The 23,683-nt window shown below is 39.5% G+C and overlaps 1 protein-coding gene across 1 annotated transcript; it reads left to right on the plus strand.

The window, feature by feature from the left end:
• The first annotated feature begins 40 nt into the window (after positions 1 to 40).
• On the plus strand, positions 41 to 22,304 carry SLC25A46 (solute carrier family 25 member 46). The gene is made up of 8 exons (XM_055315292.1): positions 41 to 425; positions 2,908 to 2,950; positions 4,276 to 4,333; positions 6,683 to 6,760; positions 7,214 to 7,314; positions 14,494 to 14,550; positions 16,038 to 16,095; positions 18,370 to 22,304. The coding sequence occupies exons 1-8, from the start codon at positions 143 to 145 to the stop codon at positions 18,946 to 18,948; spliced, it is 1,257 nt and encodes a 418-aa protein (XP_055171267.1). The 5' UTR covers positions 41 to 142; the 3' UTR covers positions 18,949 to 22,304.
• The last annotated feature ends 1,379 nt before the right edge of the window (positions 22,305 to 23,683 follow it).

Here is a 23,683-nt window from a genome sequence, read left to right on the forward strand (position 1 = left end):
CGGTCACGTGGCCGGCGCACTTCCGGGTGGGCACCGTGACTTCCGGTTGTCAGATTTCCCCGGACGCGGCGCGGCGCGGTGTGGCCCGAGGTCGCGGCGGCCCCAGCGGAGGCTCGGGGGGCCGTCACCCTGCCGGCTCGCGATGCACCCGCGGCGCCCGGATGGCTTCGACGGCTTGGGCTACCGGGGCGGGGCCCGGGACGAGCAGGCTGTGGGCGGCGCCTTCCCCGCGCGGCCGTTCGGCTCGGCGTCCGACCCGACCCACTGGGTGACCAGCCCCCCGGACATCCCCGGGAGCCGCAACCTGCACTGGGCCGACCGGAGCCCGCCCTACGGCGCGCCCGGGCCCTCCACGCCGCTCGACGGCCCCGAACAGCCGTGTCCCGGAGGCGGCGGCGGCGGCGGGGCGCCAGGGCGGAGCAGCGGTGAGGGCCGCGCGGGGGGGGGGAGGGGAAGCAGCGGTGAGGGCCGCGGAGGGGGGGAGGGGGGCTTGGGGGGAGCCCGGCTCGCAGCCTGCACACCGCGGCCGGGCGCCGACGGTCGGTCCCGCCCCCCACGCCCTCTGCCCCCGTCCGTCCGTCCGTCCCCTCCTGTGTCCCCTCCTGTCCCCGCCCACTCCCTCCCGTCCCCTCCCCCTCCAGTTCGCCCTCATCCCCTCCGGTCCTTTCGCTCCGTCCCCTCATCCCCCTCCATCCCCCCGTCCCTCTCCCGTCCCCTTTCCCGACCCTCCCCTTTCCCCCTCCGCCCCCTTCTCGTCCCCCCTCCGTCCCCTGTCCCCTCTCCCTCTCTCATCCCCTCCCGTTCCCCCTCTTGTCCCTCCCCCCATCTCCCCTCCCATCTCCTGTGCCCCCTCCCCCGCCCCTCCGTCCCTCTGTCCCCCTCCCGTCTACCCTCCTCTGCCCCCCCTCCGTCCGCCCTTCCGTGGTCCCTTCCCTGCCGCGCCGCTTCCTCCCCGCCCCACCCACAGCCCTCTCCTCCGGGGTGCTGTCTGGGAGGCTGGTGGTGGGAGGTCCCCGGGCCTCCATCCGGAGGGAGGAGATCGGGCTACCTGCTGCTTCCTGGGGAACGTGAGCGATACCTGGTTCCCTGCGCTCCGCTGCCTTGACCTGCTGCCGAGCAGCATCTGTGCTTCTGTGCTGGAGAGTCAGCCTCGGCAGCCCTGCTGCGAGCCCGGCTCTGCCTCCCTGGGAAGCGGAGGCCTTTTCTTGGCGTCTGGAGCCCTTAAGGTGGAGAGAAGAGTCATTCACAGCGCCAGGTGCTCATGAGCTGTGGTGGAGGCTTAGTAAGCCGGACCTACCCGGTTCCTTCCTTTTCTCTTAGTCTTAGCAATTGTGTCTGTTTCCTAGACTCTCACACGCCCCCTCCGTGTTCCATTCCCCTGCTTTCCTATTTCTCACCTAGAAACACCACCAAAGAGTAAACAATTTCAAGACTTTGGAATCAAGGCGTAGTTATTCGCCCTGGGACGTCAGGAGGCCTGGGTTTTCATTGCAACGCTGTCGTCTAAACACTCTCAACTTTTTAAAATTCATAAAATGGAAATAATCACTGCCTCTTCCCATTTTGAAGTCATTAGACTCGACCATTCAATATTAAGTATATTCTAGACATGTTCGTTCTTCATTTTAACTTGGAAGTACGGTGATTTTTATTTGATTTGAGTCAACTCGGAGGCATAGACTAAATATCACATAGGAGCAAACGAGGATGTGGAAGACGATGCGGAACTTAGTGTCAGACACTTTGCTTTTCCGCCCTGTCTGCTTTTCTTTCTGTAAGGTTCCAAAAGGAGTCCTGGAAAGTTATTAAATAATTCAAAATGCTCGTGCACACAGTTACTTTCTTAGGCAGCCAAGCTGATTTTTATCTTTTTATGATTTACACGGTTAAAATGAGGCATTTTCTGTTAATACTATGATCTGTACACTCAAAAAGGGAAAAGCTGAAAGGGGGAAAGCATGTTAATTGACAGAAGAAGCTTCTATCTGGCCTCTGCATTTTCCAAAGCAAGAGTTAACAAAATAGTTTTCCCAGACACCAGTTTACATGGCCATATTCTGACCGTAAGGAAATAGCATATGGTATTATGATATAAATACTGTATTATAGTAGAAATTTATAATGTCTGGTCCCCCAAGGTTGCGGTATTTCACGATCACAATTTTGAGATTTTTAGCCAAGGAGAAACTTTGTGTGTTTTGACAGATGATAGAAATGTTTCCAGCTATAAACTCCCCTAATCAGACAGTAGAAATGCCATCGGCACTAACACCTGGCCTCTCCAGGTGTTAGAGATCCAACTAAGCGGTTATTCTCAAAATATTTAAAACATTTGAGACAGAGGAAGAGAGCCTTATTCAACCATTTTGATTACCCTAAGTACTCCTTCCATTTAATAATTTTGAGGTGTCTTGCTTGCGACCGTCAGTTAACATAGATGCTTTCCACCAAAACAGCAAATGACTAACTTTACAAGACGGGAGGTCAAGTTGTTAGTATAGGACAGTCAGAGCCTTCTATAGAAAGAAATATAAATTGTAGTTAGAAGTTGAAAACTGGTAATCCTTAGGTTCTAGTTGCAGACATGTTTGATTTGGCTCACACAGTGTTTGAATACTTTTTAAAATAGTTCCAGTATTTTAGAATTGGAAGATATTATGTAAAAATGACTTATCTTTTTAGAAAAATAACAGTTTAGAAATCTTGGGCCTGCAGTCCCACATGTCGACCATGAATTGGAGCTGGAGAGCAGCTCTGCCTTGCAACTTCCCGCAACTTCCCTGGCCTGTATGAGAATTTAACTTTGGGACCTGGAACTTAAATAAATACTGTGTTAATTAAAGGAAAAAAATGTTTTACAGTGAACCTCAATATTGGTTATGAGTAATCTTATTTCTTCTGTTTTAGAGCAGTTGAATAGATTTGCTGGATTTGGTATTGGCCTTGCAAGGTAACGTTTTTTTTCTAAAGATTTTTAATTTAATGTGTTTTATTCAAAATGTTTTAAAGTAAAATATTAAATGATTAATATTGCTTCCTTTAGATTTGAGTCTTTGGAGTAGTAGATTAAATGTCAAATAATATTTTGTAGAAAAACTTATCTAAAATTTATAACTTGATTTTTTTCAAGTACAGATAGAGAATAGTCATTCAATTTTATGATCACAAAATAATTTTGTTAAGTCATACTATACGACTTTCATGTGTCTATCCAAAAAATCTGATCTAATCTTGTCTTCCAAGAGAAAGTAGTTGTGCATTGAATCTTTTCCTAAACATTCTAAATATTATATTTAGCAACATAGAGTCTAGGTTTCGCTTTACGATCAGCATCTAATGAAGTTATTTTTTTAAATTATTTTTAATGATCATTCTGTGGAAGAAAAACCTCCTATCTTGATTATGTGATCTCTAGTGAATATTATTTCTAATGCATCAGATTTGCACAAAAGGTTACACTGCATGCCAGGGTAACTCATTGTTTTAAAATTATAATCAAGAAAAAATTATCTTATTTGCATAATTAAACCTGAGAGTATTAATGTAAATAAGAACAAAATTGTGTATTAAAGTTTTCCTTCTGCTAGAATTAATTTTTCTTTAGCCTCACTGTTTATACATAAAACTGTTGTTCACTTGATGTATTATTTATGTACATGGATGTGCGCACGCACGTGCGCATGGCTGTGCATCTGTCGCTGTCAGTATGTAAGCCCACAGCTGTAATTATTTTGTAGGGAATGCTTTTAGAAGTATCTGATACCCAAAGTAGTAGCCAATTAGCAGTCATTAAAATCCCTATAACTTAAATGCAGTGTACACCAAAACTAAAACTTATAGAAGGGGGTTTATGAAAAATAGATGACTTTTCTGATGGGAACTTTGTTCATAGGACATCTTCTAAAATAAATGGAAAGGAGCGTTTAAGTTGTCTAGGAAAGGAGTTTCCCATATCAGACAGATGGAGATGTAATTTCATCTTTAGACTATATATTCTACTGTTTTATTTTATTTCCCCTGCTTACTATATTTGCATTTCTGGCATTCTTTTCATATTGAATTTTGTTATTGGTAGAATGATTTGCAAACACATCTAGACTTTTTTTTTTTTACTTTTAGAATAGGAAACAATAATGCGTGATTCTTCAAGAGTAATTTTAGATATATATATAATTGTAATTTAAGGTTTGGTTATTTTTTATATATACACACAAAAAAACTATAAAAATTATTTCATACGTGTTTTTTACATATATATAAATTATTCTTTTATAGTCTCTTTACTGAAAATGTACTGGCCCATCCTTGCATTGTTCTACGCCGCCAATGTCAGGTAAATGTACTTTTCTGTGATCTTCTAAACCATGACCCTGACTCTGATTTAAAAGACAACTCAGGGAGATCCCTGGGTGGCGCAGCGGTTTGGCGCCTGCCTTTGGCCCAGGGCGCGATCCTGGGGCCCCGGGATCGAATCCCACGTCGGGCTCCCGGTGCATGGAGCCTGCTTCTCTCTCTGCCTGTGTCTCTGCCTCTCTCTCTCTCTCTCTCTCTGTGTGACTATCATAAATAAATAAAAATTAAAAAAAAATAAAAAAATAAAAATAAATAAAAGACAACTCAGATAAATGGCTAAAACTATGTAACCATTAGTCCTTGTGAAATTTACCAGAATCTACAATATGTCAGTCTCAAACTTTTTGGTTTTGAAAACTCTTTTAAGTTGTAAAAATTGGTTTTTGAAAGAAGAAGGTCTAACCTTATACACATTTGTATTTGAAAATAGAGTATTTTATATCTTTTTCCGAAAATTGGCAGATTTTCTTCTTTGTTACTACACCAAAACTTATTAAGTAATCATATTACTTGCAATGAGACATTCAAGCCATGTAAGCTAATTTTTTGTACTCTGTTACATTAAATCTGTTGACCTATACTGTGTGTTGAATGGATTTTTTAATCCATGTATGATTCTATAATATTATGTGTTGATTATTTGAAAAATATTGATTTACTGAGTTCTGTAGATCTTTTAAATGTTAAGACATTTGGTTATACAATATTTTTTTTAAATGTCATTAATTTACTACCAATCCCACCAGAAAAGTGTTTTAGTATTGGTAAGTTCTTGATGGTAGATGCAGTTTTTTCAGAATTCTAATTTTTGCTTATAAAGTCAGATTTATCATTGGCAGCATATAGTGCCAGTTTTTTTTAATCAACAGGCTCACTTTATTCATTTTCATTTTTACTTTTTTTTAAAGATTTATTTCTTTTCGACATAGAGTAAGGGGAGAGGCAGACAGAGAATCTCAAACGGACTCCCTGCTGAGTGTAGAGTCCAATGTACAGCCCGATCCTGTGACCCATGAGATCATGACCTGAGCCAAAACCTGGACTCAGACATTTACCTAACTGAGCCACCCAGGCTCAAGTGTTAATAACTGTAGTCTGGCAGTCAGTTTTTGCAGAAGAAATGGTATTCCATAAAAAAAGTGGCTAGTTCAGCTTGCAGCTCCATCAGACAAGTGCTTTTTCTCATAACAGCCATCTTCATTATGCAACACATAGAATATTAATCAGAAAGATGTATACTTAAGAATCGAGATTTTTTTTTTTAAGGATCAAGATTTGATAAAATTATGTATTACTGTTTTACCAAGGACATTCTTAAGTGAAAGTGGCTTTTTCCTCCTTCCAAGTGAGTGGGATGAAGAATAAGTATACAAAAATACAGTTTGCTGCCAACTACCTTAATTCGTGCTAAGGAGTTAGCAACGTTAGCTGCCGTTGTTTTGCGCTATTATTGAAAAAGTCAACACAATAAAAAAGACTTTTATATGATGCCTTAGTATCACTAAGAAAATAATTTTAAACTTGTAGATCCCATGAAAGCCCCCAGGGGTTTAAGTGGACAACACTGCGGTAGAAGCTCCCATAATCTAACTTAATCTTCTTTGAAAACTGAGTCAGAAAATATGTAAATAATTACAAATTAAGCTGTTCATGCTTAGCACCAAAAAAAAAAAAGTCCTTTTAACAGCATGGACGTTGTATAGACCCTAGCACAGTGGATTTCAGACATATGTTTTACAATCTGACAAGATCACATTGTAATCCACTGTATATATCTATATGAGTAACTTAAATGTTTTATGAAATAATGGCATTAGAATATGTGATGCATTCTGATTCTTTCTTTCTTGTTATTTTACTTAATAAGTATTGGTCCTTACCCCTTTACTGATTTCATAATTTACCAATTGTTTATGGCTTATGTGAAAAATGCTTATTAATATTGGAAGACATGAATCTACTGTTTCCTGAGTTCTTCAGTGGTTCCTGTGTGTTAAATGGCATGAATGTTGTGCTACACCGAAGGTAATTCCAGTGTTTATGGAAACAAATATCAAATGGCATTGCTTTCTTTATTATTTATTCTAAATTACTGTTTATATTATGCATTGATTTTCTGTGTTGCATATATGTATAACCACATGAATCATAATTTTAATGTTATTTAAATGTACTTTTAATAGTAGTAATTTTGTTTATGAGTAATTTCTGATGAATTTAGAATTGAACTTTTGTTTATGCTGTGACTCCATTGTATGTCTTTCATGGCCTTGTTATTTCTTGACAAAACAATAACAAAAATAATTATGATATAATATCATTTTTATAGGTTAATTATCATGCCCGGCATTACCATCTCACTCCATTTACAGTGATCAATATTATGTACAGCTTCAATAAAACTCAGGTGAGAATTAGTCTCTAGGTTCTATTAAAATTATTTGTAATGTGAGTACCATTTGGTCTTAGTAATAATTAAAGCAAGAGTAATTGCTTTTAATTTAGTTAATAAAAATATTTTAATTCTTGTTATAAAACTAATGTAAAATGGTAATGAAATCTTTCGATGTCACCGAATGATCAGTGAATTCATATGTTTGCCAAAATTAATTAAATATTAGGGCTATTTAATAATATTAGAGGTTTAGTTAATTATAATATTCATATTGGCCTAAACGTAGACCACTCAACAAATATTAAAATGATAGGAAGTAGTATAGTTGTATTTCTCTACTAAAATGTCTTAGAATAATGCCTTATTGGAAAATATCAGTAAATATTCAATATCAAATTTTATTAAGACATTTTATGTTTCTATTTTGGCATTAACAGAAATAACAATATGTTTTGTTCATTTTAGGGACCAAAGGCCCTTTGGAAAGGAATGGGAAGTACATTTATTGTCCAGGGAGTCACACTTGGAGCAGAGGGAATAATAAGTGAATTCACACCTTTACCAAGGTATCTTTTTGTCATCTTTTCAAAATTAGCTTCATATTAAATTTTGACAAAATATTATAGTTTCTAAAAAAAACCTTGAATTTGAAAACTTACCTGAAGTAGCTAAAGAGAAAAAACAGAAACTAAAATTAGTCATATCTTTTTTTTTTTTAATTTTTCAAATTTATCTATTCATGAGAGAGGCAGAGACACAGGCAGAGGGAGAAGCAGGCTCCATGCAGAGAGCCTGACGTAGGACTCGATCCCAGATCCCAGGATCATGCCCTGAGCCGAAGGCAGATGCTACACCACTGAGCCACCCCAGCATCCCTAAAATTAGTTATATCTTATTAAATCAGTATGTGATAAAGGAGATGCATCCTCATCTAGTATCTATTGAGATAGGTCTTTGAGCTCCTGCTGCTAAGTTTCAGCAACTGTCTGTGAAGGAGCAAACATGAGTATGTGAGCAGTTCTTACTGTTTAAGTAGCCGCTTGGGTGAAGGAGACACATGTAAGCAAGTTATAGTATATCGTGATTAGTGCTATAATTAAACCCTTTTCAGTTCCCAGAGTACACTTTGCATTAAGTTATTGGCAAGAGTTTCAAGAAAAAACTGAAACCTGAGCTGTATCTTGAATTATGAGTAGAAATTAACGTGGCAGAGAAGGAGAGCATTCCAAGTAGAAGTGACAGCATGCCCAATCTTATGGAAGTTGGAAGGTCTGGGTAATAAATGTCCTGTGCTTAGAATAGTGGGCATTGATGGAGTGGAATAATAGGAAAAGAGTCTGAGATGCTAGATGGAAGCCTGGCTATGCCTTTGTAAGGGACTCTGGCTTTATTTTCTATGAGTTTGGAATCTAAGGTGTTAGTTTCTATATATGGGTTCTTTGATCAAGGATTTACTCAGGTGGCAGTATTAAGTAAAAAAGTGGGTTGGTGTAGCTAGAGACTTGTGGAGAACTGTTATAGTAATCTAGGCCAGACTGAGAGAGGTCTGAAGTGTGGGATGGAACAGAAAGTCTAATAGATAATTGGTGATAGATTAGGGATCAGGAGATGGGAGAGAATTTTCAGCGGTGATAGATTTCTAGACTGGAATCAAGTTGGAGAATACATGAAGAAGTTGGAGTGGGAAAGAAGATACGGAATTTAACTTGATAGATGAAGTTTGCGGTTCCTTCAGGACTCCTAGGAGGACATGTTTAATATGTAGTTGGCACCATGGATTGGGATTTTAGAAAAAACTTGAAGCTGGAAGCATAGCTTTGAATGTTGTGGCATAAAAGTAGCTATTGAAGCATTAGGATGGATGAATTTTCCTCAGGAGAAAGTGTACCCTAAATGACAGGAAGCGGACCAAGGACAGTATCCTTAGTGATGTGTAAAGACACATGTGAGTGCCATGTGTATACGTGGATGTGTGTGTGGTAGGTGGGGTAGTTGGGGGCAGTTGTAAGAGATACTCACAAAACCCATCAAGCATCGCAGTAACCTAGGATGACAGAAGCCAAGAGAAGAGAATTAGAATCATACATACGTCTGGAGGGAGACAGAAGAGAAATTAGGGAAACTTGCTTGTGAGTCTGTTTTCTCTCTGAAATAGAATATAACGTCGTTAGGTGAAAGAAAGGTGAGCATTGCATTAAATTTTATTATCTGACTTTCTTACTCTATAGACCTAGAGATATGGCAGTTGTGTGGGGATGTATTTTCTCTTGGTCGTTTTGGATCTTATTAAAGAAGAAACAAAAGGCTATCTTTGATGCATTCTACTTGGATAGTATTTCAGATAAATCCCACTCATTAATGGATTTATTTACTTAGCTGATATTTCCTGAGTACCTACTATGTGCTAGGTCCTGTTCAGGAAATCAGGTATACAGTGAAGAGAAGAAACAAAAGACACCTGTGACCATGAAGCTTAGAATCCAGTGTAAGGGACATACATTCAGTGAAATAATCCTATTAATGAATAAATAATTACAAATTGGGATTTGTCCCCAGAGGGAAAAGAAAAGGTTTTGTGAGATTATTAAAGGGTTAGGAACGGTGTCCCTAGTGAAATAATACTTGAGCTGACACCTGAGAGGCTCGGACCAGCCTGTGTGAAGACGGTGTTGCTGAGAGAAAGCTCATAGGGCTGAAGCTCAGAGAGCAAGGAGGAGAGCATGTGACAATGCTAAGAGACAGGTGAGAGCCGGGTTTCTGTATGGCCTTGTGGGCCACTTTAAAGATACTGAAGAGTTTTAAGAAGAGATCAGTGATATGATCGGGTTCATGTTTTTCAGGGGTCATTATAAATGGAGGTGAGAAGATTGCTGGGGGACCGCAGTGGATAGGAGGACACGTGCTCGTATGCTACCACAGTGTTCTAGGTGACCAGCAATGGTAGCTAGGACCAGGGTGGCATCCCCTGAGATGGACCCGAGAGGATACTCTTGAAATGTATTTAAGTAAAACTGATGGTCCTCAGTGATGGGCTAGGGATGGTAGGTGATAGGACGAGCTGTCCTGGAAGACGTCTAGGATTTGGCTTATGTAATTGATGTTGAGAAAAGCCATTGTCTGAAGTATAGTGTGAACTTTTTTGTTTTTTAATTCTGTTTTTGGTCAGGATTGACCTTTCTTGGGGGAAAGCAAAGACCTAGCACACAAGGCAGCAAAGCAGCAACCCAAAGCGATTCACAGAGGAGAATGAGCTTGGGGGTGTCCTAGGCTGAGGCTCCTAAATTGCACAGTGATCACTAAGTAAAGCAGGTGAGACAATATGGATTCCCCATGATTTAGATTTTTATATTCATTTTGATCACATCTGAGAGAAAAAAGAGCAAGTTTGTAGTGACCATAAAGTCACTAAGTTTAGAGTTTTATGCTATTACCACTTAAAAAAAAAAAAAAAAAAAGGTAGGTAACCCAGGATCATCTTTCTTTATCTAGTGCCCAGGTCCCTCCAGTCCTTCCTCAGATCTCCCAGGTGGAGTGAGTGAGACTCTGTGTACCCTTTACTTGACAGGTCATTTCTCATATTAACGTAAGGCGCACCTGTACCCAAGGCTACCCTATGTATTTCAGTCTCTCACAAAACCAGTATGGTTGACTTCCAACTTCATTTGACACATCTCACATTTGTGGTTGTACCAATATAAACACGTAGAGTTTCTCCTCACCACTCCCTGAATTCTCCGACTTTGAACATACTCTGTTTTAAGCACAATGAAATCTTTCTCCAATTTAGTAGGTTTTCTTTCTGATTAACAGTTACTGAGTAGGGAACATGAAGAGTCTAAGAGTAGGGAAGAAGATCATTAGCTTGATTTTGGACAAGTTCATTTTTAGATGCTTTGCCATATCCAGGTGGAGTTGTCAGGAGACAAATGATCCACATGGTTGACATACAGAGAAATCTAAACTGGAGCTAATGGATTTGTTTCGGAGGTGTTGGAAGCACCATCTTGGTTAACATTGCCTCAGGAAGGACCATAACATGTAAAGAGAGGGCCTGAGCCTTTAGGAACCCTAGAATAGGTGGCTGGGACAAGAAAATCCTACTGCAAAGGAGTCAGGTGTAGAGACTAGAGGGGAGGAGCAAAACCCAGAAGCGTACAGAATAGGGGAATACAGGGGCAGAGACAGCTTCAAGAAGCAGATGGAATGGCTTCCATCTGCTTTCTCTGGAGACATACCTGTGGGAGCCCTGAATTGGCATGTAAGAAGCTCGGCTATCCTAAAGGTGCCATCGTAGAGTCACCACATGGAGAAACTATGTAAAGTAAGGATATATCCAAGGAGTCCCAGCTGTTCAAGGCTTCCCAGTTCAGGTGCCAGACAAGTGATGAAGATGCTTTCAAGATCTTCCTTCTGAAATCACTCACAAGGGTCCTGAGCCAAAGCCGTGCAGCCAAGCCTCACCCAAATTTCAGACGAATGGAAACAATGAGTGATGATATGAGCATCTTACAAAACATCAAGTGGACAAATATTAGAACAATGCAAGAGTGATGGGGGGGGTGAAGTCAAATATCATTAAACAGAAAGTAGTTGCCTTATGTTCCAAAAGTAGCATCTTCTAATAAATATCTAATATATTAAAAAAAAAAGCCCCAAGGGCCTGATGGCTGTCAAAGGGGCAAATAAGGTATATCCAGCACCCAGTGCTCCTCACAAGCGCCCTCCTTAGTACCCAGCACCTACTAAGCATCACCCTGTCCACGTCCTCTCCTGTGACCCTCAGACTTAAAAATGTCCATTAGATTTAGTGGCACAGAGATGATGGGGACCTTGACAAGAGCTGTCTTTGTATAATAACAGGGTGGGTAAAAGCCAATTTGGAGTGGCCTCAAGGTGAATGGGATGTCAGGACATGGAAAGAGCAAGTTGGCAAGTTGGCTGTGCAGAGCAAAGATGAAGAGACACGGCCCAAGGATGGGTTTGGTCGAGGGAAGATTTTTTTGAGGAGGGCAGCTACCCGAGCAAGTGAAAATGAGAGAGAATGATAAGTAAGGCCTTAAAAGTAGAGTTCTCTAAAACTCCATTGCCTTTTTTTTTTTTTTAATTTATTTTTATTTATTTATGATAGTCACAGAGAGAGAGAGAGAGAGAGGCAGAGACACAGGCAGAGGGAGAAGCAGGCTCCATGCACCGGGAGCCTGATGTGGGATTCGATCCCGGGTCTCCAGGATCGCGCCCTGGGCCAAAGGCAGGCACCAAACCGCTGCGCCACCCAGGGATCCCTCCATTGCCTTTGTGTATTGATTATGCATGGAAGCATGTATATCAATCTGTCAAATAGAGAACTATTTTAAGAAAAAGCAAGTCCTGTCTCTTAACTTTGTTGCTCTTCTTCAAGGGCAGGTTTCACTTGTGAAAATAGTGCCTTGAGTATATTTACCCATCTTTTGGTATTTGATAACGAAATACGAAGAGGTTTATTCACAAGCAGAATTTTATACTACTGTCTTTCCTAAAGCATTTCAGTGCGCCGATTTAAATTTCTAGAGTTATGACAATATGTTTTAGCCACAGGTAGAGATACAAGGAGGAGAGTTCTCATGATTTTATACTTGATTCTAAAGTTCATTTTTCCCACTTTTAAAAATCTTATTAAGAGTTGGCAGTAGTAATTAGTATTGTATTCCAAGGCGAAGAAAATCAGTAGAAAAAAAATGGAAAGCGATGGGACGTCCAGGTGGCTCAATGGCTGAGCTTCTGCCTTCGGCTCAGGGTGTGACCCTGGGATCGAGTCCCACGTCGGGCTCCCTGCATGGAGCCTGCTTCTCCCTCTGCCTGTGTCTCTCCCTCTCTCTCTCTCTCTCTGTGTGTGTGTCTCCCATGAATAAATAAATAAAATCTTATTTAAAAAAATAAGGAAAGCCTAACCTTTTTAATATTTTTCATCCAAATCCTTGGTGGTCATTTCAGCTATATTTTTCTGGGGTTGTTCAGGCTTAAAATACTGGTCACTTTAGTATTAACTTAATCAGAATGCAATCCAGAAGGCTCTCTATGATTTATTGATCAGAGATGGTCAGTCTGTTTTCTAAAAGTTTCTCTGCAGATCTATCATTCTCAGAAAGTCTGCACACCACCCATTGTAATTGTATGGAGTTGGTTTTTAGAGGGCTTATTAGTGATTATTTCCTATACCTTTTGAATATAAAAGTATTCCCTACATCCTTCGGTTGGTCATATTCTCTCATTCCAGATAGAAGCGGTTTCCTCAGCTCCCTGCTGTGGCCATGGTGCCGTGGGTGCCAGTTTCATGACGGGAGCTGGTGGCAGTTCTCTTTATTTCACACTTGGCTCTCTCTGCTGTTCTCTCCCCCCCCCCCCCCGCCCTCTCTCTGCCTTCCCAGTTATTCTGCTTTCTCGTTTACTTTTGCTCTCTCTCCATACTCTTTTCTCCTTTTTGACTTTCCTCTTGGTACAGCTTTCTCCTCTTGTGTTTTTTGCAGCTTGCCTCTCTTCTTTTTCTTCTCTCTTTTCTGGTTTCTGAGGGTGACCTAAATAGCCAGGAGCACACAGTGGGAGACCTTGGCTCCAGACCTGGCGCCCTGCCTGTCACCTTGAACATCTCCCTGTGGGTCTTCCAACCTTCCTTTCTCTCATAAGTAAAACAAATTGGACGACACCTGCTCTGCTGACCTCACAGGATATCTTCCTGTATCAAATGGGATGAGAGGCAGTGCAGGCAGAGAGTGTGCGGACTTCCAAGTCCTAGAGACCAGGGTTTATTTTATTTTATTTTCTATTTTTTTAATTTATTTTATTTAATTTATTTTATTTTATTTATTTTTTATTTTATTTTATTTAAAGATTTTGTTTATTCATGAGAGACACACAGAAGCAGAGACACAGGCAGAGGGATAAACAGGCTTCTGGCGGGGAGGCCTTTGTGGGACTCAATCCCAGGACCCCAAGATCACAACCTGAGCCAAAGGCAGATACTTCATCACTGAGCCACCCAGGCTTCCTGAGACCAGGGTTTAGAACTCAGTTCCACCATTAACTATTTGTATGGCTTTGGCTGAGTTATGAACCCTCTCTGAGCCTATTTCCTCACCTGTGAAATGGGGTAACAAGGTCATTGTGAGGTTTAGAAGTAAGTCATAGAAGTAAGTCATGCAAAGCACTTTTCACCATGCCTGGCATTATAGTAGGTGGACAAAAAGATGATATAATAAAAGTCCCAAGATTAATGTCATCATAATAAGGAAAGGTGCTTGACAAATTTGGTGCTACACAAATGTCATGTGTCATTCAGTCTGCATTATAGTTCATTTTGTTTTGTCTTTAAATTCTTTATTTTTTAAAGCTTTTTCTTCCTTTATCCTATTGCTTGTTTCCCTCCCCTCCCCCCGCAACTATTCTTTCTTTCTCAACCTGTCATTTTTATATCTTCTTGAAGTTTTCATGTTCCTCCTTTAAGTTTTTTATAATCAGTAGTGGTAGCTCTTCCTCCTCTGTCAGCCCCTCCTTTTGGCACATAGAAAAACACTTAGTATGTTTTTTACTTTTTAAACCACCATAATTGTTTGAAGCGTGACCCAGAAAGGAAAATGTTCATCATTAGAGTATCTCTCTCCTCCATATATATATATTTTTTAAATTACCATCGATTGATTACCTTTTTGAAAGTTGGGCTAATTCAAGATGTAAATAACATGGGTTTTGTTTCATCAAAATTTCTTTTTTAGGGAGATTTCACATAAATGGAATCCTAAACAAATAGGAGAACACCTTCTGCTGAAATCGTAAGTATCAAAAGTGGCACATAGGGATCCCTGGGTGGCGCAGTGGTTTAGTGCCTGCCTTTGGCCCAGGGCGCGATCCTGGAGACCCGGGATCGAATCCCACGTCGGGCTCCCAGTGCAGGGAGCCTGCTTCTCCCTCTGCCTATGTCTCTGCTTCTCTCTCTCTCTCTCTCTCTCTCTCTCTCTGTGTGACTATCATAAATAAATTTAAAAAAAAAAACAAAAGTGGCACATATGTTGAAAATTTGCATTAATTTCTATAGCATTAGAACTGGAAAAAATCTTAATACAATGAAGAAAATTAGGGCAATAAAATATTTGTGGGACTAGAACTTCAAAAGACAAGTAACATTGAATTGAGGAATAAAATCCTGAAATCTATATTACCTTTAAAATCAATCTTTCTAGTTTGAAAGGCTGAAATCACAACCTAATTTTTCTGTCTTCTTAGGAAGTTAGCAAAGGTCTTCAACTTATTTAACCCAAACTGTCAGAAAAATAATTATTATTCTATAATTAAACAGAGACAAAAATTAATTTGTATAGTGATGAGCAAACTCAAACCTTAGTGTCTTTAAAATGTAGTCCTAAAAACACTTCATGATTTTACAACACTGACATTTTTATAAATTAGAATTTTACTCTTCACTTCTTAATTTTTTTTGAAGATTGTGAATTGGAAATCCCCCAAGCTTGCTGGCTCCCTCTGGGGGACATTCCAGCACATTATTACTTAGTGATGTTCCATTCACCTTGAAAACTACTACTTGCCAGGACCTGGCCCATAGGGTTAGGTAAGTCCCACCTTGATATTATTTTAAATAACTATATTTTGCAGGCTTGCAAAGTTGTAATATTACATTTATGTCTAAATAGTGGCGTTAGGAAACAACTTTGCAAAGCTGTACAATATTGTTTCTTAATAATAAAAGGGGACTTCACTCACCATTGAAGACTGGCTTAGTCCTGCTGGGTGGGAAATCTGGGAATGGATAATGAGAGTCCATAGGATAATAGCAGAACAGTATACTTGTTCACATGTCACTAAAAAGGCAAATAATGGAATGGATCCCTCATCCTAACTTTTAAGTATCAGATTGATAGGCTGTGTTAGCTCTGTGTAAGTAGACAACAAGGCTACATTAGCTACGTGCAGGTTGGACAATGAATCAAAACCAACCCCACATTTTACTGCTCTAAAATAAAATCTGTTTTCTTTGAAGCCTTTCCCTGTGTTATTGTTAATACTTATATTTTTACACTAACTGTTGAATAAGGCATCTTAATGATACAGGTCTCATTAGTTATCTCTAGGCTATAAATATTAATAGTTGAAAACTTAAAACTTATTCAGACTTGAATATGAATTGTATTGATATATTAAAGTCGATATTAAAAATTTAGTGTAATCAAAAAATAAATAAATAAATAAATATTTAGTATAAGCATGTTTCAGTATACTGATAAATGTGTTTTAATTTCTGCAGCCTGACTTACATGGTGGCAATGCCTTTTTATTCAGCAAGTCTAATTGAAACAGTACAGGTGAGCTACTTTTTATTGCCATTTTTTAGTTAATAAATATTTTTTGGAATAGTCAATGTATTGTTTATACAAGATCTGATTGTATACCAAAAAAAATGTAAGACAGTATAGTTATAAAATATTTCTCTCCCAGATACCACACATATCTCAACGATCATGTAGTAGACAAACTGCTGTATCTTTCCGTTGCAAACTGACTTCATACTTCTAGTTCTAATTCTTTTGATCCCTTCCATAGGCAGCTGTACTCTTCATTGAGCTGAGAACACAGCAGAGAGCTTGTACTGAATACAAAGAATCTATAGGGTTTTTTTTTTTCTTCAACTTTTTGAGACCAGTATGTACAACTTCAATGCAAATGTATATGGCTTGTCCCCAGACAGTGGGTTACTAATTACCAGAGCATAAAACATGCTGGATAATCATCCTGATGGTGAGCAGGTAGTCCCATGGTAGCCTACTAACCCCATGCTTATTAAATGTGCCTTTTAAGGAGAATTTGGTGCCATGGTGTGTTGAGTACTCAACTACAAGGCTAAAGTGCTCTTTTCAGCATTGTACAGTGTCTTACCATTTCCAGCCACTTGATGGCACTTCCAGCATATTATATTCATCTACTTCTTCCTGTATATCCCTACCCTCCAAACTGTAAGATGAAGGTACTTGAACTTCACATATACACAAAGTCCAATTAACTGTACACCCCCATCTTTTGTCTCCAACACTAGGTCCTCTAGCTTCTTTCTTGTCTTCAGTATGGATACGTTTCCTCTCTGTAAAAACCTTCCTGGATCCGCCTTTGCTTTTCTAATTACTCTTTTCCACTTAGTTAATTTTCTGGCCTTAACGTTGACTGTTCACTTACTTATTTAAAGTGCCCAGCTCACTGTTGGTTAGTTTGGAAGTTTTTTTACCCAGTGTCCAGTCCCTGTTTTCCCTTGTCCAGGTTCCACCTGCTGTCTCCTTTTGACTCCTTTTGTCTACTTTCTGGAAGTCTTTCTTTTACTTCTTAGAGTTTTTATCTTTTGAGTATCTTCCTCTCCTTTTAATAAGGTCTTTGCCATCTGCTGTCCTCCAAGGTGTAATCCTTGGCCTGCTCTGCTTTTTATCCTATATTCACCATCCTGAACAACTCATTCCTCTTGTGAATCATTTTAATTCTAGTCTCTACAGGAATTAAATCCTCTTCCCCTTAAACTCAACTGCTGTAAACACTCTCATCTTATTACTCTGAAAATTAACCTCCTTTTAAGCCTCTTCTCCTTTCCTGTTAATGGTACTATTGATGTCTGCACCCAGAGACCCAAAACTGTGCTTTCTTAGTTGTAACTGCAGCAAGTACACAAGATCTGTCTGCTTCTCCCCACTGACAGGCAGTCATTCTCATCCTTCCTTTAGCGCACGCTCAGCTTACAACATTAGCTGCTTGCTTCCTACTTCATTCATGTTCATTGGTATTTTTTCCCTCTTCTGGGAAGCTCAGATTGCCAAGAACACTTTTTCTCTTGAAAAATACACACACATATATAGAGATATCTCCTGTTGAACATCTCCTGAAGCTCTTAAATATGAGGTTACTAGTCTGTGTCTTCATTAAAAATCTGTGATCTAGTTCCTGCATTTTAAAGTCATTCTGTACACTCACACCATTGTTCTCGTTACAGTGCTTACATCCTTTTGCTGATCAAGAATATGTGTTAACTCATATTTCCTAATGTCAGTTGTAAAAAGACAGAGACATTGTACCTAATGATGACTAGCACTGAGTGAATGCCTCAGGAAGCCAGGCCTGTTTTCATGTAATACTCCCAGCAATCCTATGCCTAAAAAGTAGGTCAGACTAATCCTCTTTTTATAGACCAATAAACTGGTTCTTAGGAGAAGTAACTTCCCTAGATTAAGTAGCGGAGGGAGAGTTTAAACCTGTACCTAAGAACTCGAAGCACTCCACGGCTTCTTCGGGTGTCCAGTAGCTGTTGCTTTTCAAAAATGAGTTCTGAGGAGCTTCTTGACGACAGGGAAGCCAGGTATGGCGTGTCCACATCTCCTCCTCTGTTTTCCTTCCCAATAAGAATAGCTCCCAGCTTCACTGCTGTTAGGAAATTACACTTGAAAAAAAGAATCTAATGCCTATATAATACTTGAGGTTTGCCAGCCATTGATATTTTCCCTCTGTGGTCATAAATTAGGATTTAAAATGGACCAAAAGAGTTCTTTCTCATGGCGCAGTAAGCAAGTGTTAACTTTTACTCGTTTCATCATTTTTTATTTCAGAGTGAGATAATTCGAGATAACACTGGAATTTTGGAATGTATAAGAGAAGGAATTGGAAGAGTGATTGGCCTTGGAGTGCCTCATAGCAAACGACTGCTCCCACTTCTTTCCTTGATCTTCCCTACGGTGCTGCATGGGGTTCTTCATTACATCATCAGCTCAGTCATTCAGAAGTTTGTCCTACTGATTCTAAAGAGAAAGACTTATAGTAGCCATCTAGCTGAGACCACTAGCCCGGTGCAGAGTATGTTGGATGCTTATTTTCCAGAACTGATTGCTAACTTTGCTGCCAGTCTTTGTTCTGATGTTATCCTTTACCCATTGGAAACAGTTTTGCACCGCCTTCACATTCAAGGAACACGCACAATCATTGACAATACAGACCTTGGCTATGAAGTGCTTCCAATTAACACACAGTACGAGGGAATGAGAGACTGTATCAATACTATAAGGCAGGAAGAAGGAGTGCTTGGTTTTTATAAGGGGTTTGGTGCTGTTATAATACAGTACACACTGCATGCAGCTGTTCTACAGATTACCAAAATTATTTACTCCACCCTTCTTCAAAATAGCGTTTGAGGTTTAAGTTCCTGGTTAGTCTAAAAGACATAATCTGGATACTTTGTTATGAAATTATGAGGGATAAAAGTTGAAATACTGGGGGAAAAGTGGATTAGAAAGCAAAACTGGTAGAAAAAGCCCATGCTGATTATATTGACTCTTCATTTTTTAAAAGGCATAGGTATATATTTTGGATGAAAAGTATTCCAAATTTGGAAACTCAATGAAAGTAACACTCATGAATTGAATTCTAGCTAGTGTAGCACTCATGCTAAACTAAGAGTGATCCTGGGCAGAAGGAAAAGTTTGTCAGCAAATATAAAACAAAATTTCACAGAGCCTGAATTTATTCCATCTGGCTTTAATACTTATTAGAAGTTTATTTCACCTTCTAGATTGGTATTGCGATGGCATCCTTAATATAGTGTACAGTATCAGTACACTTTAAGTAAGTAAGCCACGTCCTCGGTGATAAAAATGAAGAGGTTAGATTGGGCCACATGTATGCAGGACTTGAAGAGTTTTAAATTGCATTGTTCCTGTATAACTTTTCAATGGCTGTTATATTTATTATATAAAGCCATTTATGCACACACATGTAACTTGGAACTTTCTTCATGTCTGCAAATCCCCCACTCTTAGATTAGCTTATTTCATAGAATGAACTCATGTACTTTCTGCTTGAATATCAGAATAAAACATTAAAAGACAAGGTAGCTGAGAGGTTCATGGCAAACTGTGTACTTATCCATATCCAAACCCAGTGTTTCAATGCCAGCAACTGAAAATTCATCATAGGTTTATAAAGTTTGATTTGCTTACCTAGATATCAGGATCATCAGGCTGTTTTAGAGCCACTCCCAAGAGAGAGAATAGAAAATAATCATGACAACTATTACTGTTTGCACATTTACACATTGTGTACTGAAAGGATATCACTTGCCTTATGTTTCTGAATGACTATCTTAAAGGAGACACAATTAAAATTCAAGTGGGAAAGTGTGCCTCTTTGCCTTCTGTATGGTTCCCATTAAATAATTGCTTCAGTTTCCACTTCCTTCTAGTTTTTGTTTTGCAGTTTCATTCTCCAAACTAGATGCACACAAAGGGAAAAGCAAGTTTATCCTTACCACTTTTATTTAAACTCATTTGAACGAATAATGAAGAAAAAATGAAAACCTTAAAGGAAGCTTGTCCCTGCTTTTTGTGGATGAGGAAAAGAAGTAAAGCTCAACAAATAATAAGCAATATTATCAGTTTTTCAAAAAAAAAAAAAAAGTGCTGCCTGTTCCTGAACTGAAGCTGGTGGGTGTGGTTCTTTGTATAATAAAATAAGCGTTTAACTGATCATCATTAAACATTTTAGAGTTGCCTTTCCTCACGTGAGTGGCCATAGTTTTACTGCAAACCACTTAATGCACTGATGTGCAGGGATTTTGCACTGGTGTCCAACCCAGAACTGAGATTTACTTGCTAAACGTCAGTGAAGCAGTTTTTTATGATTAGTAGTTTTAGGACCAGAAAACGATACCCCAAAAAGTGTCGAACAGTATGTAAGTAGCGACTCTGTCTACGATCTTGTGTGCTATGTGTGTGGTTTTTTAAAAATCACTCAACACGTACATTTTCCATTTTTAAATTCCTCCAAGAGGGGAAAATAAATGCCACTGATCACATGTTGTATTTTATGGTTAATTTTTCAGTTACGGTTTACTTTGCCCTGCCTATGACACTTAAATTGTTTTTAATACTGTTGAACTGCTAAGTAAATTTTTAGATGTATATAATCTGTCCAACTTCCAATCATTTTTATTATAATCAACGATGGTTTCAAATAACAGTAAACTTAAGAAAAATTCAAGTTTCAGAAAATTTCTAGAAGAACAATCTGGAATTAAGTATTTACTAATAAAGACCCATGAAATCCATCATGTAGTTAAAAATGAGATTATTTCAAGATTATTCGGCAAAAATTAGTCTAAACGCTCAGTTATATAAATCTGTCTCAATCATTACAAGACAGACTGAACCACGCACAAGTGAAGTTGATCTGTCTCTTTGTAAACAATACAAATTAATATTAAATATGGAATGTGGCAAGTAAAATACTAATTATTGCCATTCCAAATTAGTTGAAATATAAAAATCATTTAAATTCAAGAACTTAAATGCTGGCCAAATACACTTAAATGAATTTAGAAAGGAATAAATATAATACACATTAGGCACACACTCCCACTTAAAAATTGTTGTTTCCTTAGCATACACGTGCCAAAGTCAAATATCCATTGGCTACATTTTTAAAGATGATAATAGCTCAGAATAATTTTTAGTTCAGTATGATAAATAGTAATATGAATAAAATTCTATTAAAATGTGCCACAGGCCCAGTGGTCCTCTTAAGCCAGATTTTGGCCATGTACCTGAAGTGTGATGATGCTTGCTTTCCATATAGGATTTCTTTCATCTGAGTCAAACGGTATGAAAGCAATTGAGTTAAAACCTGAAAAACCTGGAAAATACTTAGTATCTTAAGTGAATTTATTAATTGAGTACATTTGCATATAAATCTCTTCCCCTTCTCTATTTGATGGGCCATCAAAAAATAACCCCTAGGTTTTTTAAATTTTTTGAAGCCTCCAACTCCCAGCACTAGATTTACAAATATGAAACAGTGAAAACAAACTGATTCCCAAATGGCTGAGGTTTGGTGGATTTGATAATTGAGCCAGTGTTTTCAGAAACAACTGGAGAGTGAAGAAATCTCACTTTTGCCAACATGCCTGACTACTTACAGCTGTCCTTTGAGCACTGGCTTTGTTACAAGTGCACAAAGCATTCACTTTACCTACTGGACCCCAGTGCTTTAATATTTGAATCTGTATCCATATATCTGCTCACAGAATAAAACACACTGCCCTGGTTTTTGTGGATCGCCCTCAGTTTGCTTCCTTGATCTTTTGGCACATGAAAGACTATTTGGCCCGCCCTTAAAAAGACATATTTGAATTAATTACTTTCAATAATAATAAGTAAAATCCTCTTGGTAGCAGCTGACATCGCATTAGAATTTGAGTGAGGCTTTGGCATTTCTGCTTTCTCTTCTCTTTCAAATAATTGCACATTTCTCTTGCTCTGATATAAACTGGATGCGTAATGTCTTTCCATTGAGTCATTGAGTATCATTAATATCAAGTTGTATAGCAGAGTAAAAAAAAAACTTGTGATACAGTGAGTCTTACACAATATTACCTCAGCTAGAAGAGGTGTTTGTCTGTGTGTGTGTTTTTAAGTTGTTTTTGTCCAGTATTTTAAATGTTTTCAGCAAATTGTGTATTATGAAAAGGTTCAATAAAATGTTGAAATAAAAACGGTATTTTTCTCTTACTGATGCTAGAGAATAACTCAGGCTTCTGAAAAAAGAACATCAGAAATGAAGATCACGAAAAATAAGTAAAACTTTTTTTTTTCTCCACCATTTAAAAATGTCCTCGTGATGTAACTGTGATGTGGTTCACAAAACCAGTCCTCTGGTTTTCTAAAATAAGGTTTCATATGTGTTGCGTTTTGTGAAAGTCCTCCACGTTCCCATATTTGATCCTTACAACAGCCCTCAGGCATTTTCTGAATTTTGTTTAGGGAAAAAAGATACAGGGAAGTTGTGACTTGTCCAGTGTTAACGTAACTAGAGGAGTGATGACCGCAAGATGGCAAGTAAGCAGTTCTAAACTTCCTTCCCTCCATAGAAACTTAGAAAAAAACCAGACAGTGAGAACCAACTTTGTCAGAACTCCAGAAAAACAAGTTTAGGGCAACCAAGTGAATGCAGGATTGAGAAAAAGACAACAACTTACTGTAGGCCACCTCTGCGGTGTTATCATCCTCGCTGCGCTCCTGGCATCCACGGAGCCCATGGACCACTGTGGGACACGATCTTAGTTCTGGAAGAAACAGAGAAGTTACTTGCAAGTCACAGTGTTTGTGTGAACTAACCTCTGGAGGGGGCTCCTGCGGGAAGAATGCAAGGTGCGCATCTGTTTTCCCGACCCGGAGCTCTGTCCAGGCCAGAGAAGACGGGAGGCGAGGCTTGAAAACATTGTAAGGTGACCAGAAAAGCCTCAGCCACCTTAGGGCAAGGAATTACGGCTGAGCTGAGCGTACAAGAGGTTGTCCGAAGCCAGAGGGAGGTGCTTTGGGGGATCCGGGCACTGGAAAGTCATCACGTAGACTAGGGAATTTAGAGAGGTGCACTCATGCTCGGGCCGGGACACACGCGCAGAAAAAGAACTGAGGGGACCTTCAGCTTTCACCACTGGCTCATCTGTAGGGCGAGTGCAAGCAGGAAGGGAGGGGAAGGCGCAGCTGTGAACGGCTGGCCGCGTGTTAAAGGGGTGCCCCAGCACACAGCCGCCCCCAAAGCCCAGCAGCCAGCTGAAGCCAGAAGTCCAACCTCATCTTGTATCTAGCTGAGGCCCACCAGAGCAAGACCTCTCAGGGGAACGATATCTGCCCTTCAGGGAAAGAACAATAGCTAACATGACGAGAACTTACTGTAACGGCCAGATCATTAATAACTCACATGGTGTTCTCTCGCAAATTCCCTACAGCAACCTTATAAAGTAGGTCTAAATAGTATCCTCATTTTACAGACGCAGGAACTGTGGCTGGGAGGTTGAGAGCTTTGTCCAACCGACATCATGTGTAGTTAGAAGAGCGAGGATTTGGCCCAGGACTTGCTCAATTCTTGCCATCC

This window comes from Nyctereutes procyonoides, unplaced genomic scaffold, assembly GCF_905146905.1.
Source record: "Nyctereutes procyonoides isolate TBG_1078 unplaced genomic scaffold, NYPRO_anot_genome, whole genome shotgun sequence".
In the NCBI taxonomy this organism is placed as follows: Eukaryota; Metazoa; Chordata; class Mammalia; order Carnivora; family Canidae; genus Nyctereutes; species Nyctereutes procyonoides.